We start from the raw sequence: 18,577 nt of genomic DNA, 5'->3' as shown, positions 1-18,577 counted from the left end.
TGACCTTATCTGTCCCTAGAAAATAGGCGTGGAAGCTTGCAAAGAGCGAAGCGCATGCAGACAAGAAATGTGTCATCTTTAGAGTAGAAGACCATTGTAGTGAAAATAGTGTACATAGAGATCTTAGTAATTATATTTTCCGTGTGTTTAACATTATACAAATCCTCAAAATTTACTCAAAGTATCTAGTGTATTGAGAAAAGAGTTTTCCCTGAGAAATCACGTTTGAAACACCACTTATTTCAGTTATAAATAATTATTTACATTCATCGCCTCTTTATAGTTTTTTCCTTTATCCTTTCTATCAAAAACCTTTAGTTGCTGGTCCAAATTTATTTTCTTTGTCATTTACTGCCCTTATCCTTTAACTTCCCTTGTCTTTTACTTTTAAACACAAATCTTTACAGCCATTTATTTTCTTTTCTTTAAGATTAGACGCACATTTAGGCCTAAAAACATAAATTCATATAACTTGAACACAAATGTCTTTACGATTAATCTGGTCGAACCTGCGAGTAACCGAAAGTTTCTAAATTCGGAAGACAAGCGCTTGTTTACCAAAATCAAGGGTAAACATTTGTATAATAGACCTGTTATGTTATATTTTATATTGATATATGCACAATAAAAAATATTTTATGATTTTCATTAGGTGTTCAATGGAGTTTGTATTTTTAAAATTTTTCTAAAATAACCATGTTTTTCAAAAATAATTTTTTGGGATTTTGTATTTTGGGCTTTGCTTATGGAGCAAGCAAACCCAAAATCCATAAATAAGAAGTAACCCATATTATTGTACTTGGCTTGAATATTGTATTTGCAAAGAATATTCACACTTTGTGAGCAGAGAGAAACTCTGCAGATATTCATCTTTTTTCCCTATTTTGTTCAAACCCTAATCTTTTTCTTCCCAATTATATTTGCTTTTTTCCTTCATTGTCATTGTGAAGCAAGAATCATATTGCAACCAAGGTTGGTTGATTCACTCGAGTGAAGAGTGAAGAATAAGAGGGAATTTGATTCATGTGATTAAATGTTGTTCATCAAGATTGATTCAGAATTCTCCACAGGTTTGTTGGAATTCCAACATCTGTCATCTAGAGCACTGGTTGAGAAATTCTTGGGAAGAAAAACACGATGACAATGAATCATCCAAACGGGAATTTTTTGACGAGTCTTACGATTCTGATAGTTGACAACTATGAGAATTGGTGCAAGCTGGTGAAGATTTTTTTTGTTATGAAGATCTTTGGGATCTTGTAAAAGTAGAAGTATAACCGCTTGTAAAAGCTACGATAAATGAAAAAAAGGATGCACACATAGAATTGAATAAGAAGAATTATAAATCTCTCTTTATGATTCAGCAATGTGTGAGTTAAGATAATTTTGAAAAGCTGAGTGTTGTTGAATCAACAAAAGAAGCATGAGAAATTCTAGAAAAATCATTTGGAGGCGCTAAGAAGGTGAAAAGGATGGTTACAAACTCATAAAAGAACGTATGAATTGCTTTAGATTGAAGAAAGTGAAAGCATAAGTGATTTCTTCACTAGGAATACAAATTGGTGAATTAAATTAGGGTATGTGGAAAAAAGTTGACATCAAGATCAGTTATTGCAAAGATCTTGAGGTCATTGTCTATGACGTTAGACCACATGGTAGTTGCCATAGAAGAGTTGAAATATTTGTCACCATTGACAAAGGAAGATCTTCGAGGTAAACTTGAATCTTGTGAACAAAGAATGGCTAAAAGAGCTCCAGGTAAGTGGAAGAGCGATGTGGCTTTGCAGGCTCAGTCGGCAAGAGAAAAGAAAGGAAAAGGAAAGTGGTTCGACAACAAAGGTAGAGGGGACAACAATAATTAGACTGGTAGAGAAAACCATCAAGAAGTAAATGCGTCAAATCAGACAAGATCATGATACCAAGGCAACCAAAGAGGTGGTGTTGTAAGAAGAGGAAGAGTTGGTGGTTGAAAACTTGAAAAAGTCACATTTAGAGTTTCAATTGTTAGAAGTATGGCCATTATGCTAGTGATTGCTTAGAAAAACAAAAGAATCAAGAAAGTGATGTAAATTTTGCAAAACACAAAGAAGAAAAGATGGTGCTGATGGTCACAACAAGAGATGCAAAAAGATACAAGGACCAGTGGTACATGGACTCAGGATGCTCATCACATATGTATGGAAAGAAAGATTGGTTTATCAACATAAAGCCCTCAATGAAGAAAATGGTAAAATTTGAAGATGAAAATACTCTAGCAGCTGAAGGTATAGGTGTTGTTTTGATTATGAGGAAAGATGGTAAAGTTTCAGTAATTTTCAATGTGTTGTACATACCATGCATGAAAAGAAACTTGCTCAGCATAAGGCAATTACTTAAGTAGAAGATATTGAAGGCTCCTATGTCTCATAATAGAACACTCAGGATTGAACTTAATGTGATGGAGTATAAGTGCCTTACAATTGCAGCTAGTAGGGGTGAGCAGATATGGCATTATCGACTTGGTCATCTCAACGTCAAAGACACAAAGATTTGAAAAAAAAGAAATATGGTTTCAGGATTACCAAAAATCGATATTCAAAACAAAGTATGTGTGGAATGTGTGCAGGAAAAGCAACATAAGAATGGCTTCAACAAGGATGCAGGAAGCAGGTCGAAGGAAATTCTTGAAATCCGATACTATGATGTGTATCGTCGTCCTATCCAGGTGGATTCGATTAGAGGTAATAGGTACTTTGTCACATTCATAGATGATTTTAGTCGAAAACTATGGACTTACCTGATTAAGAAAAAAATGAAGTGATCGAGGCATTTTTTAAGTTAAGTCTATGGTCGAAAGACAAAATGGTTAAAACATCATGATTCTAAGGACTGATGGTGATGGAGAGCATTTTTTGAAAGACTTCGATGCGTTATGTGATAAAGAAGGGGTTGTGCATGAGGCGATGCCATCCTATACTCCACATCAGAAAGGAAATGCAGAAAGAAAGACTAGAACTATCATAAATAAGGTGAGAAGTATGTTGAAAGGCAAGCATTTACTTAAGGAATTTTGGGGTGAAGCTGTGTCGACTGCAACATACATTTTGAACATATGTTCGACGAAGAATATAGAAGGAATTACACCTAAAGAATGTTGGTCTAGTGTCAAACCTAGCTTGAGTCATATGAAAATATTTGGATCAATAGAACATATACACTTGCTTGATCAGTTGAGATGAAAACTTGATGACAGGTCGAGTCAAATGATCTTAATAGGATATCATTCGACTGATGGATACAAGTTGTTTGACCTAGTAAACAAGCAAGCAGTGAATAGCAGGGACATGATCATTGATGAGCTTAAAGAATGATATTGGACTGAGAATATCAAGAGGGGTTCAGTGAGAATCTTATGTGAAGAACCAAGTAGTGAAGTCAAAAGCGAAGTTCGACAAGAAGATTTAGTGATCATGCAGGCCCAATCATACCTCAAAGAACAACACATATGCCTGCAAGATTGCAAAAATGTGTGATTATATCAGTTGATGTAGACTATAATGAAGGTGAGTTGGTACACTATGCTTTCTATACATATGTCGAACCAATCAAAGCATCTGAGGCATTGAAAGATTAGAAGTGGATGACATCAATGAATGAGGAACTGAAGTCCATCGAAGACAACAACACATGGTCACTTGTCAAATTACCTCAAGGAAAGAACACAATCATTGTGAAGTTGGTATACAAGAGAAAGTTGAATCCTAAAGGAAAAGTAACTTTACACAAGGCAATACTTGTGGTGAAAGGATTTCTTCACAAATAAGGAATCGACTACAAAGAAGATTTTGCACCTATTGCTAATATCGATACAATCAGGTTAGTTGTTGGTCTTGCAAACATGAATAATTGACACATATGTCAGATGATGTGAAATGTGCATTCCTGAATGGCCCTTAGATGAAGAAGTTTATGTTGCACAATCAGTTGGGTTTGTGAAACAAGACCAATAAAGAAAGGTATACAAGCTGCATAAAAGCGTTATATTGACTCAAACAAGTTCTAAGAGCTTGCGATAAGGAAATAGACGGTTTCTAAGGGAGAGAGAATTTGTGAAGTGTACAAATGAACATGGAGTATATGTAAGAAGAAGCCAGAGTGAATTTCTTATACTATGTCGCTATGTCGACGACTTGTTGATAACATGTAGCTGCAAGAAAGAGATCGAAGACTTCAAAGGTGATCTTAGTAAGGAATTTGAAATGTCTGATCTGGGCGATATTTTGTATTTCCTTGGCATCAAATTCTACAAGAGTAATAGAGGATTGATGATGAATCAAATAAGATATGCAAGAGAAATACTCAAGATATTTGAGATGGAAGAATCCAACTCGACTTCGACACCTGCTGAACCAAGACAGCAAGTGTTGGAAGACTAAGAGAAAGATGATGTCGGTCCAACACAATATAGAAGACTTATTGGGTCATTAAGATACCTTTGTCACACAAGGCCTGGTCTAGCATACAATGTAGGTATGGTGAGTAGATTCATCCAGAACTCAAAGGTATCACATCTAGCATCGAAGAAGAGGATACTAAGGTATCTCAAAAGATCTCTTGATTATGACATTTTATTTCCTACATCTGATAAAGGAAAGGAATGAAAGCTAGTGGGTTACACTAAATCAAGTTGGTGTAGTGATGCTAAGGATAAAAAAATCTAAAGTTGGTTATGTGTTTATGCTAGGTTGTGCACCAGTTGCTTAGAGTTTGAGAAAAGAACCAGTAATGGCACTATCGTCGTGTGAAGCAGAATACATCGTTGCTTCTCATTGTGTATGTCAAGAAACATGGATGGTGAATTTAGTCGAATAAATTACAATGAAGGATCAAGGAGCATTTACCATGAAGATCGAAAGCATTTTTGCTATGAATCTGGCTAAGAATCAAATAGCACATGAACGAAGCAAACATATTGAGATGAGGTTCCGTTATCTTCAAGAGCAGATAGCAAAAGGGAATATGAACTTAGAACATTGCAGGACTGAGAATCAGATCGTAGACCTCAAGATGAAAATAGTGCAAGTCGAAGTGTTCAAGAAATTAAAATCTATAATGAATGTAGATAGCTTAGACACAATAAATTAGGTGGTGCGTTAAGATTGTAATTAGTTGTGTCGAAACATGTTCAGAAACAAGGTCATGTTGATTAGCCTAGTTTGCGAATAGTCGTAGGAGTTTCCTCGACAGGAGTTCAACTTAGGTATAATTTTGTAGTGTTAACAGAATTAGGTATTATTTTGGGATTTTGTATTTTAGACTTTGCTTAGGGAGCAAGCAAATTCAAAATCTATAAATAGGGAGTAACCCCTATAATTGTACTTGGCTTGAACATTGCAGTTGCAAAGAATATTCACAGTTTGTGAGCAGAGAGAACCTATGTAGATATTCATTCATCTTCTTTCCCTATTTTGTTCAAACTCTAATCTTCTTCTTCTCAATTATATTTTCTTCCTTCCTTCATTGTCATTGTATATCATGAATCATCTTACAACCAAAGTCGGTTGATTTACTCGAGTGAAGAGTGAGGAACAAGAGGCACTACAACGAGGAAGGGCTATTAAAGCGCTTTTTTTGGCCTATAACAGCGCTTTAAAGCGCTGCCAAAGCCAGCGCTGGCATAGGCTACGAAAGCGCTTTTAAAAGCGCTCTGGTAGGCCCCCCTATAAGAGCGCTTTTCTGGAAAAAGCGCTCTTGTAGGCCCCCCTTTAAGAGCGCTTTTCAGGAAAAAGCGCTCTGGTAGGCCCCCCTTTAAGTGCGCTTTTTCCAGAAAAGCGCTGTGATAGGCCCACCTGTGAGAGAAAAAATTAAAAAAAAACGCAACATACTAAAGCGCTTTTGTAAAAGCGCTCTTATAGGGTGGGCTTTAAGAGCGCTTTTTCCAGAAAAAGCGCTCTGATAGCCCCCCCTATAAGAGCGCTTTTACAAAAGCGCTTTAGTATGTTGTTTTTTTTTTTTTTTTTGCTTTTTTAGTAATCTTTGGCAGCGCTTTTAAAAAGAAGCGCTTTAGTATGTGGGCCTTTAAGAGCGCTTTTTTAAAAAGCGCTTTAGTAGCTAAATGAGGTATTTTAATGTGCAGCCTGTAATTTAATCCTCCCAGTCGACCTGTAATATTTTCGACCTGTAATATGTTTTCAGCCTGTAATATTTTCGACCTGTAATTTATTTTCGACGATATTATTTCAGCCATCGGTAAGACAATATATATATATACTAATATAATACCATTATAATATCCAATATTATATATATACATCATTACAACATCAATAATATTATAGTACTTCAATTCGACACAAATCCTACATGAAAAAGCGCTTAATATAAAAATGACACAAATCCTCTTTTATTTCTTCCAACTTAAGTCTCGGGTATCCAGTGGCACGGAATTCGTCAAGGTACTACAAAACAAAAACAAAATATGAATGATACATTTAGTTAAATGTAATAAATTATATGAAATTATCTTAAGTTATAAATTCATACCGTGATCGGAATCTCTAATTGATTTGCCTGAAGGATTTCTTTCATAAACCTCAATACAAAGTATCCGCAATCGTAACTGTTTTTCTGTTGCGGGCACTACATAGAAAAACAAATAAGATTCTATAGTTGTGCATTGTTTTATCAAGTAGCATAAATATATTATAAGCAACATTGTGAAAAATAATGTACCTGCACTTGGATCCAAGTAATGTTGCTAGATTTAGTTCGGGATACCTGTGCGTCCCGTTGACTTCGGAACACTTGTATTGATCTAATTAACAAATATATAAAAGAATATGTTTAGATCAATCCCACAAATAAGTAAATATATATATATAAATATACACGAATATATATTTAGAACGATCCCACTTACAAATCAACGATGTCCTTCATGGCCGGATAATTGGTCCATTCACCATTTACCGAATTCAGATAATACACGACTTCCCTTATAGGGTTGATAGCAAGCAGCAACCAGTGTGCTCTATAAATAAAAACAATAGGTTATATGAAAATTTTGCTATACACAAAAGAAACAGAGATTAGATGAACAAAGAATGAGAAACTAACCCTACTGGTCGGGTATTATACGCCCAAAGATGCAGACATTCTGTATTGCCGGTGGACATGAATCTATCTACTAAGCACTGTCTAACTGATTCCGGTTCCGAATCAATTGCCATTCCGCTGCAGTGGGCGGAAGACACGAAACGGAATCTGTTAGACAACGGAGTCCCGCGCAACACTCTGTCATACAACAACCTTAAATAAAAACATAATAAACATTAGATTATTTTCATTGAAATGTGTAAATAAATTATATTGTGGGACTAATTAAATAATATATCGGATGAGGGAATATTACCGAATGTATGAGTGCATGTTATTGACGCCTAGTTGATCATGCTTAAAAATCTCCTCCAAGTCATCAAGTGTAATAAGTGACTTGAATTCAATACCGAAGACACTCTCATCCATAACGATTTCACGTGCAGCACCATCCGTCAAATCGGACATATCAACCATTGTTGCGAGCGTCGACCGGTACCGAGGCACAAAAGCACCGCCTTTTTTTCCCGCTGGCTTCGGAGGACCAGTGGGTGGTACGGTACGAACTTGCTGCGTCACTTGTTGTGACTCTCGAGCGGATGCCTAAAAATCATATAAGTTATGTAAAATATAAAATCATGCAGATTTAGATTCAGATTAATTATTAACACTTTAAATGTACCTCTTTTAGTGATGCAACGGACTCCTCCTCCTGTAAAATCCCTTTACCCTTAACTGTGGGTTTTATAGGAGCAGTCTAAAATTAAAATGTAAAAAATAATTAATAAACGGTTTAGAATTGACATTCGAAAACTAAATGATTCATAATCGTTTTCAATATACCTCATCACTAATGGTAATGAGCTCCGAGGGCCATGCAACAAATGATCCTATTGCATCTCGCAGCAATGTCGTCTCTGAGACCATGTCAGGTACCGGTAGCATCGCATCATGATCTACTACAACATCCACCGATACTTTCAGGTGTCCATCCGGGAGCGGTCTATGGTGAAGTAAATCTCCCAAAGTGTTGTGCACTTTTCCCTTGCCAACTAGTCGATAACTCGGTTCCGATAAGTATAGTTGGCAAGATGAAATGCCCTAAACCAATAGTAAATATAAAGTCATTATCATTAATAAAATAGAACAATTTAAAAGGAAAAAAAATTATAATTACCTCGGGAAATTTCCTTTGATAGTTGATACTAGCCTTATCACTAGTTTCTTTCACCGATGAAGTGTTGCACTTTTCTCTCATATACGCCTCTTTATCTCTTTGCAATTCAGAGACTTGTGCTTGCAATTCCGCCAACTTTTGCAACACTTCTTTTCATTTGAAGGATTTCTTCTCCTAGGACTCTTGTAAAAAGAGGTTGGAGTCACACCATGACCCTTACCCCTCACCCGACCGGGATACTCAGGAGCATCTAGTGCTCTACTAAGTATGCTCCCCTCTCCGGTGGATGCCGATTGCGACAAGGTCTCCTGTAATTCATTTACATTAAAAAATCATTTATATATTAAAAAACATTTGATTTAATTAAAGACACAGTATTATACTTACACATTCAGTAAAAACTCTCTGAACTTCGGGATCGACAGCATGATCCTTGCCCACACGAGCTTCCCTCCACAACACATGTTCAGGAAGTGAGGTTTCCTCACTTTTAGTCTCCTCTAACTATGCATTGACACAAATGATAAAATCATCAAATAAAACACATTTAGACAATTAATTAAAACGCATTTCTATTTACTTACAATTTTATCCTCCAAGCGTGCATATCCCAAACGCCCTTTTTTGTATGGATATGCGGGTTTGGATGCTCTCGCACTATTCTTGGCACTCCTTTTCCGAAAATCTTCATCTCTTTGCTCTACAAACTTAGCCCAATCTTCTTCACCAATGAAGATCTCATACTTTTTTGGCCGTCCCGGTGCCTCTTCAAGAAAGTTTCCATCTTTATCCTTAAGATAAGTGTTTGTCAAAAAAGCTTTCCACCCTCTATATCTTTTGCCGGCCAAACCAAGTATGTAGCGTCTATGATCATCTGGTATCTCAAAAGTCCTCTGCAAAAAAACATACGCATAGTGTGTTAGTATAAGTAATTTAAACAATTTATCGTCAAGATAATAACAACAATTAACCATATATGATATATACCTGAAGCTCGTCCCAAATCGCGTCTTTTTTCTCATCCAAGTCTTTGCTTTTCATATTCCATCTAGCTACGGAGACCGGAATATGCATACGAACAAGTGTACCAATATAACTTGTCAACTTTGCAGAATTAGGACCAATTGCTTGTTTATCAGAATTCCATTCCAATCGGTATACTAATCCTTGGTCTCTATGTCGAACGATTCCCTTCATGATAGTGATGCCTCGTGCAACTTCTTTTGCTTCAGTATCAGGTGGAGCATTTGTATCCGTGGCATCTCTTTCTTGAGCATCTCTTTCTTGTGAGTTTTCAGGTGGAGCATCTCTATCCGGAGCCATTTAACCTGTATCAAACAAACTAAAGCACATTAGTACACTATTAATAAGCTAACAATCTATACAAGTAAAATGGAAGTCAAACCATGCATGTACAAGTAAATCGGAAACGAAATCGGTACAAATCAAAATAAGCGTCAAAAAATAAAGTTGTCGGAATTGAACGAAATTTACATGGCTATGGTAAAACGTCCCCACGGACTCAAAAATAAAGTCGGTTTTCCGAAATTCAGACCCTAAGCCCGACTTTTGATTACGGGCAGAAGCAAAACCGATAAAAAAACAGTCCCGAAATGAACATATAAGTGCATGAGCAGCTCCGGAATCGTCAAAATAGTATAGTTACATGTAAAGAAGTCGACAAACGGATACATGGTTCAAAAGTTATGTACAAAACGAGAATATGCACCAAAATTGAATAAGTACTATACTATTGATTAAAACAATCGGTACAAATTGAATAAAACAAATTAGTCGGAATATGTATACTATTACCTTTATCACTAACGTCTCTTTCTTTTCTTGGTAGGATTGTGTTCTACGCGTCTCTTAACAACGCGGACGGTTGGATTGATCCAAATACCCTCATTATGATCATTTCTAGTACAAGATTCATTCTCATTTTGATCGTTTCTTGTACAAGATTCAATGCCAACACCAATATCACCTTGATCTTCAATGTTTTCATCTACTATTTTGTTAGATAAAAGCACTATAGACCATTTCGTACTTGTCGGATCATTGACATAGAACACTTGTTTAGCTTGAGAGGCTAAAATGAAAGGCTCATCTTTGTACCCTACCCTATTGAGATCCACTTGCAAAAATCCTGACTTATCCATTCGTATGCCACTATTATTTTCAACCCACTTGCAACCAAATACAGGAATCTGAAACTTCGCGTAATCAAACACCAAAATGCGCTCGATAACCCCAAAATATGACAAATTTGCAAATTTCGGATTTAAGTCATTCGCACTTGATATGTGCATTGCTTCAGCTACCAAGGTAACACCACTATTTTGCATAGTACTTTTATCATCCTGTTCTTTGGTATAAAATGTGTATCCATTAATAGCGTATGCGCTATAAGAAAGCACAATTACAGTTGGACCATAGGCTAAACATCTCAACCTTTCTGTTACTGAAGCAGGATCTGAACGATACTTTGAATAAATATGATCCCTAAACCACGGAATGAAACTTCGATTGTGCTCTCGTACTATCCAGTTCTCATTTCTATTTGGATTTAAATCTCGGAGAACAACCTTGTGCATTTCAACATACGGCTCAACCTCAATCTCATTGTGCAGAACATACAAGTGCGCTTGATCCCGTTCGACCATTGATACTGTCACAACTTTATTTCCAATTAGCCTTTTTCCTTCTTTTTTTTCGACAATATGAGATTTGGGGAGTCCAATTGATTGAACATTTGACAGATATTCAGTACAAAACTCAACCGCTTCTTCAACAACGTATCGTTCGGCAATACAACCCTCCGGTCGACTTCTGTTTTTCACGTACCCTTTTAATATTTTCATATAACGTTCAGCAGGGTACATCCATCTCATATAAGCTGGTCCGCACAATTGTGTCTCTTTCACAAGATGAACGACTAGATGAACCATTATGTCAAAAAACGAGGGAGGAAAATACATTTCAAGATCACATAAAGTAACAACTATCTCTTTTTGCAATGTTGGTAAGATCGCGGGATCGACCACCTTACTGCAAATTGACCTGAAGAAGAAACACAGCTTAGTTATTGCGCTTCTTACTTTTTCTGGCAGAATAGAACGTATACCTATTGGTAAAAAATGTTCCATTATAACATGACAATCATGCGTCTTCAAACTCTTTAACTTGAGGTCTTTCATGGACACAAGTCTTCTAATATCTGAAGAGTAGCCTTCTGGAACTTTAACTTCACTGAGGAACTTACACAATGTTTTCTTCTCCTTTCTAGATAGAGTGTAAACAGCAGGTGGCAGATATGTTCGTCTTCCTTTCGTCACGGGTCTCAATTCAGTTCTCATCCCCATGTTTGCCATGTCATTCCTTATGTTAACGCCATCCTTAGACTTTCCTGGTATATTGAGTAACGTACCTATAACGCTGTCAAATACATTTTTTTCAATATGCATAACATCCAGGAAATGTCTTACGTACAACGACTTCCAATATGGAAGTTCAAAAAAAATGGACTTCTTCTTCCACCCACCCTTGACAAGTGAATGTGCAAAAGGCTTGCCAAACTGAGTGCTCACATCTTTCACCTTTTCAAAAATTTGATCACCTGACAAAAAAGGCGGGGCTGTACCATGTTCGGCCTTTCCGTTGAATGCTTTTCTCCACCCACGGTAGTGATGATTAGAATTTAAGAATCTACGATGACCGAGAAAGACATTCTTCTGACAAAGATCCAATCGTGTCGTATCGGTTTCATCTTCACAAACGGGACACGCCTTTTGACCTTTATTGCTGTACCCGGATAGATTTCCGTATGCTGGAAAATCATTAATTGTTCCAAACAACATCGCCCTCAAGTTGAAACTTTCCTTCCTATACCCATCGTAAACCTCCACACCGTTGTCCCACAAAAACTTTAAATCTTCGATTAACGGTGCCAAGTATACGTCTATGTCATTCCCTGGTTGTTTAGGCCCAGAAATTAGCATTGATAACATCATGTACTTACGCTTCATACATAGCCACGGAGGTAGGTTATAGATCATAAGAATCACAGGCCATGTGCTATGCGAGATACTTTGAATACCATGCGGGTTCATTCCATCAGTAGACAATGACAACCGAAGGTTTCTTGCTTCTTTTGCAAATTCAGGATAATCAGTATCAACTTTCATCCATTGTGGTGAGTCTGCCGGATGTCGCAACTTTCCATCAATAATTCTTTCATCTGCATGCCAAGTCAAGTGTCTTGAATCGGTCTCACTACGATACATGCGTCTAAATCTCGGAATTATAGGAAAATACCATAAGACTTTAGCAGGAGACAACTTTTTCTTATATCGAGGGGCACCACATTTAGGACACTCATTCAACGCTGCATACTCGTTTCGAAACAAAACGCAATCGTTTGGACATGCATGTATCTTATCATAGCTCATGCCAATAGAGGACAACATCTTTTTGGCTTCATACGTTCGATTGGGAAGAACATTATCCTCTGGTAGCATATCTTTCATAAGGGCTAATAACTCTGTGAAACTTTTATCCGACCATCCATTGTCCGCCTTTAAGTTGTACAACTTTAACACCGCAGACAATCTTGTGAATTTTAAACAACCATCATACAACGGTTTCTCTGCATCGCTTACCAACCTCTCAAACATTTTGGGACAATCCGCAAGATCTTCTTCAAGCGCTTCTGCAATCTCTTCGACTCGATCGCAATCGTATGTGTCTGTGCAATCGTCGTTTGAAGCATACTTCCTATTACAACTCGACCCAGCATTCCTGTTACTTTTCTCACCATGCATTGTCCAACATGTATAACTTCTATCAATTCCAAACCGTAGTAAATGGGATCCCAACTGTTTCCCGTCAACCTTATCCCCATAACAGCAACCCAAGCAAGGACACGGCATTCGAAGCGGGTCTTCGGAGTGCTTAACCGCAAACTCAACGAATTCCCATACCCCTTTCTCGTACTCTTTCGACAATCGGTTTGATCTCATCCATGTCTTATCCATGACTTAATTAAGCTAAACAAATGCTTCTTGGTTTCTCTATCAGGTACTAAGGAATTCTGTCAAGATAATAAATAGCTATCATCATAATAGAATACCTAATCAGAATACCTAATCAGAATACCCGATTTCTTAAAGAAGACCTTACCTTATTTCAAGGTAATATAAGTCCACAAACCAAAAAAATGGTTGAGAGACACTAAATTGATATTAAATAGAACCATAAACAATAAACTATAAGCAGAAAATAACAAACTATAAGCAAGAAGAAAGGGATAGTAACCTGAGTTAGACTTGATGTGGGAGATGGGTAGGTTTGAATCGGCGTTGTACAAGTAGAAACCAGAGACTTCAAAGTAACTGTAAAATTAAACACACACGCACGATGCAGTTAAATACAAATATCATAAAAGTGAAGGAACTATATGCAATCTGTAGCACAAACTACTATGATTTTAGAAGTAGAAACCATAGACTTCAAAGTAACTATAAAAGTACACTTAATAGAATAATAATAAACCCACAACCAAATAACCATCCATAAACCCATGAAATTGTCTTACTATAATTTCACCATTACTATAATAACCTTTAACCTTCATCACCATTGACATAAACTACACAAATGCATCACAAAACTAGAACTCACATCATCACTAAATAACAAAAACAAAAACAAAAACAAAACTAGAACTCACATCATCATCAACAGAAGCAATCTAGTTATAATTACAAATTAAAAAAAATAAAAACCTATCTTTTGAAGTTTATGTCACTTAATATTTATTTATTTAACATATGTTATAACCATATATGTAGTATCACCGTACAAATATTTTAAAATAGAACTTTCACAGAAGTCGATGATGTTTATTGTCTCTGTTTTCATTTTTTGAGATACCTTAATTTAGGCAGCAACAGCAAGTAGTTTTGTATTCAAAAACTCAGTTACATTTCTAAATGAAATGTGGTAAGAGTGGAAGAAAATGTCCAAGAGTAGCAACACTTTAGTTCAAAATTATGTATCAATCAGTAAGTGTGTTGCTTTCTAGCATTTTAAGACATTATATTTCTCTTAATTTTTCTATTGATATCCATAACAGAAGAATGTATCACTGACTTCATTACTGTCTTCAAACCAGACCAGAAATTTCATTTGCAATTACAAGTTCTAAAATCCTAAAATCCCTAAAATCCTAAAATCCCTAAACAGAAAGTCCTCGCTGAAATTGCCTAAACCAGACCAGAATAGTGGGAAGATTTTACCTGAACAGAAGCAGCAAGAAGATGTTGATTTTGACCAAGAAAACCCTAAAATCCCACCCAAAGAACGGCGGCGGCAGCGGCGGCGGTGGCCTGAAGGTGAGAAGACGACGGAGAGTGGTTGAGACGGACGGTGAGTGGTTCAGACGTGAGGGTGAGTGGTTTAGAGGGTGAGTGGTTCGACGGAATAACAGTAATAGCGTGAGAGGAAGAAGAACTTTCAGAATGTTTCTGGAAATTAAAATAAAAGAGCGTGTTTTAGTTTTAAAAATATTTAATGAGGGCTACAAGAGCGCTTTTCAAAAGCGCTTTCATAGGCCACTCTATACCAGCGCTTTCTCTTTAAAAGCGCTTTCGTAACCCCCCCTTTAAGAGCGCTTTCAAAAGCGCTTTCATATCCACCCCCTATAAGACCCCTATAAGAGCGCTTTTGAAAAGCGCTGTCATACCCCACCCTTTAAGAGCGCTTTTGGAAAGCGCTTTCATAGCCACCTCCTATAAGAGCGCTTTTGAAAAGCGCTTTCATTGCCCCCCTTTAAGAGCGCTTTTCTAGCGTGTTTTTTTATTTTGTTTTTAACCAAACCTACGAAAGCGCTTTTGTGAATAAGCGCTGTTGTAGGTGCGCTTTTAAAAGCCAATTTTGGCGTAGTGAGGGAATTTAACCAGTGTGATTGAATCTTGCTCATCAAGATTAATTCCAACAAATATTTGATCACGAATGTGCAACGTTACATATACCCATGCATACACACATATGCATTTGTTGATTGCGTCAAGAAAATTGTATATTCTCTTCTTTGGTGTCCAAGTTCCTTGTTTAACGACAACCTTATATGTGATTTTGTTATGTGTACATTTGAACAAGTTGTTATACAATCTCCGAATTTTCTTTACTATTTATACTAATTATCTTAAATTATTTTTAAATTTTAAATTTTTTTTATAAGCTAAAAGTTGGTTCACACCATGTCCCTTACTAGTTTAAATATAAAGTGAATTTAAAAACACCTAATAAACCGCCTGTGGAAACCCAAAAAGAGGCCCATTAGTATGGAGATTTCAAATCTTTTCACTAAAACAAATTTGTAGCGAAATAAATAAACCCTAATACTAGACCGTTAAAAAACCTACTTGTCCAGGTTTTCCATACAGAACACAAAGCTAAGGTAGGTGTTCATTCCTGTAACTTACTTTTCTCTTTGTAGCATCTAATTGGAATATGAAACTTTACAATAATCATTAATACATATATCTCCCTTTGATTGCTTATGCCGTTAATTCAACTTCTAAATTTTTTTCATTACTGTTTGCAGCAACAATGAACTCGGTTAAAAAACTCAAGAGTGAGTCAACCGAGTTGCCTGATTGTGTTATATCTTATATCTTTTCCAAGTTAAGTTTGAAGAATTTGGTGAAAACTAGTGCTTTGTCCAAACATTGGTATCATGAATGGGGATCAAGGAAGGACCTCACGTTTGATCTCCATAACATGTTTGATTATAATACAATGCCAGACTTACCAATAGCCCTTCCACTCTTTCAACCGATTCAATCTCAATTTGCCGCAAGTTTGGATAATTTCATGCAGAAATATCCCGGTGACATGATCCGTTCAATCCGACTCAATTTTCCATTAGATATTGATCATACTTATGCCATTGATGAATTGGTTCACAAAGGAGTTCTTAAGGGTGCCAATCGTATTGAGCTGCTATTAGCATATAAAACTGATTTAAAAGTAGATCGAGAGCCATACATAACTGATTTTAAATTAGAGCCATACAAATTTTTATTTCCTCTCTTGTCTGGCCCTAATTCTCTCACATATCTACACCTACAGAACTGCCACATAGCAGCAACTATGGAATTTTCTGGATTGAAGAATTTGAAAACTCTTGTGTTGACTCTAGTTCCTGTGGAGCAGAATATGCTTCAGGATCTGTTTTTAAACACCCATCTTGAGAACTTGACTCTTAATCTATGTTGGATCCTATCTGACTTAAAAATAGATAGTACAACATTGCTTCATTTGAAAGTTATCTGCGGTCGTATCAGGAAGACGAGAAATATTGATATTGTTGCCTTAAATCTCTTATCTATTGAATATTCTTCCAAGTTTTTCTTAAATCAATTACACAAGGTGAAAATTAACTCTCAAATGTTATCCAAGCTTACCTATAGACATGCTAAAAAATTTAATGTTGAGTTTTCTAAACTGACAAATGTTACAACAATTGTGTTGGATCATCTCCTTGAAGGTGATGTCATAACGCATTTGTTTTCTAACTGTCCCAAACTGGAACGTGCCACCATTAACATGTGCCTGTTCACGTGTGGTTTGAACATTATTAGTGCAACGTTGCGTCATTTGAGTATAGTTCGCTGTTACCATAAGAATGACCGTACTTGTAAGATTGATATTCATGCTTCGAATCTCTCATCCTTTGAATATAGAGGTTACAATCGGACGAGAAGCATAATCTCTCTAGAGGCTCCAAAGTTATTGAAGGTTTTTTGGGATGCAGGTTTTAACAAGATAAATGTAAATAACTATGCTACAATTGCAAGATTACATCACCATGAGAATTTCGGTATGCCTATGACCCTTTCGCAGGTGAGTCGCTCAAAACCCATACATTGCTTGATGTTTATATGTTTCTCAATAGTTGCTTTTAATTCACTTTAAATGTTACTTGTGTAAACAGATATCCGAGTTAACGAAGGAGTATTTGGTTCAATTTAAAAAACTTAGACAATTGGAATTATATATTGCTGGAGCATATAATCCTAGTATGGACAACTTTTGGATTTTAGATCTTGCAATGGCTTCTCAACATCTCCAAAAACTTTCTCTAACAGTGAGTTATTGAGTTATTCTACTATGCCCTTTAGTTTTTGGATTGTATACATAGTGTTTTTCTAAGTAGCCATATGTAAATCAATCTATGTAATTGTAAATCAACTTTCTCAAGAACAGCATCAAGCCATTCTATTTTAATATTATGTGTTTATACACATAAAATTATCTGAAATAAGCTAGTACATAAGCTCTTATTTCAACCTATTATGCCTGATGGAATTTAATATTATGATTGTTATTCAATTTTCAGATTAGAAATGGATATTCGGAGATATCACATATAGATGGTTAGATCTCAAGACAAAGAAGAGAATATGTTGGATTTATTCATTATGATTTAAATGTGGAGTTAGGTGAATGTGTTTGCTCCATAAATGTCCTGTTTCTTTCTGTTACTAGTTAATTATTTCCTTCCTACATTGTATGATTTACATTGATATGAATTAAATATTATTAAGAGATCTTATTCAGTCCACATTTTTCTTGGAGACATGGTTGGTATAGAATTTCTAATGCATTTTGCAAATTCACTTTGACAACTGAAAGTGTTTTGGACAGGAGATACAACCTTGAATGTGACCAGAAAAAGCAAGAGTTTTTCTTTCTAATTTGAATGACTTTAGATGTCCTCCCTAAGGCTCATTAATTGCACTTGGGACTTACTATAAACTAAATATAAAACTATATAACTTGTTTCATATTCTATATGCAGAATGTAGAAGTTAATTGGAGAACACCAGTGCAATGCACGAGAAAGTAGATATTGAGTAATATGTCAATGAAAATTATCTTTTACAAAATAAAATAAAATGAACAAATTTTAATAGTAGATACTGGTCAAATAAAATAATTGGCAATAGAAAAACATTTAGGAAGCACTAATGCATCATCAAAATGGTTCAATAGTTAGTTGATAAGTAGTCTTTGACGCTAGATTTAATAAGGAAGATTATAGTTCAATCTCTCGCTCGCAATTGTGATAAATTTGAACTACTTGATGGCAAAATTAATCCCGAACTAGATTAGTCGGTTCAATAAGTTAAATTAGTGGGAAAAAATTGTTCCAAACTATTTAAACATTATTTTCCATTTATATATTCTTATAGATAGTGGAATGTATACTTAACAATGTATACACGAGGATGTCAATGACAATAACAAAAAAAAAAA

The 18,577-nt window shown here is 35.9% G+C and overlaps 1 protein-coding gene across 1 annotated transcript; it reads left to right on the top strand.

Annotated features, from left to right (window-relative positions):
- Nucleotides 1-1,652: 1,652 nt before the first annotated feature.
- Nucleotides 1,653-17,699, top strand: LOC131614756 (uncharacterized). Its single transcript, XM_058886310.1, has 6 exons — nucleotides 1,653-1,839; nucleotides 2,040-2,308; nucleotides 2,606-2,720; nucleotides 15,861-17,161; nucleotides 17,253-17,405; nucleotides 17,658-17,699. Exons 1-6 carry the CDS (start codon nucleotides 1,653-1,655, stop codon nucleotides 17,697-17,699), a joined length of 2,067 nt encoding a protein of 688 aa, XP_058742293.1.
- The last annotated feature ends 878 nt before the right edge of the window (nucleotides 17,700-18,577 follow it).

Source organism: Vicia villosa, linkage group LG6, assembly GCF_029867415.1.
Source record: "Vicia villosa cultivar HV-30 ecotype Madison, WI linkage group LG6, Vvil1.0, whole genome shotgun sequence".
In the NCBI taxonomy this organism is placed as follows: Eukaryota; Viridiplantae; Streptophyta; class Magnoliopsida; order Fabales; family Fabaceae; genus Vicia; species Vicia villosa.
The sequence above is the reverse complement of the archived record's forward strand: the minus strand, read 5'-3'. Positions and strand labels throughout refer to the sequence as shown.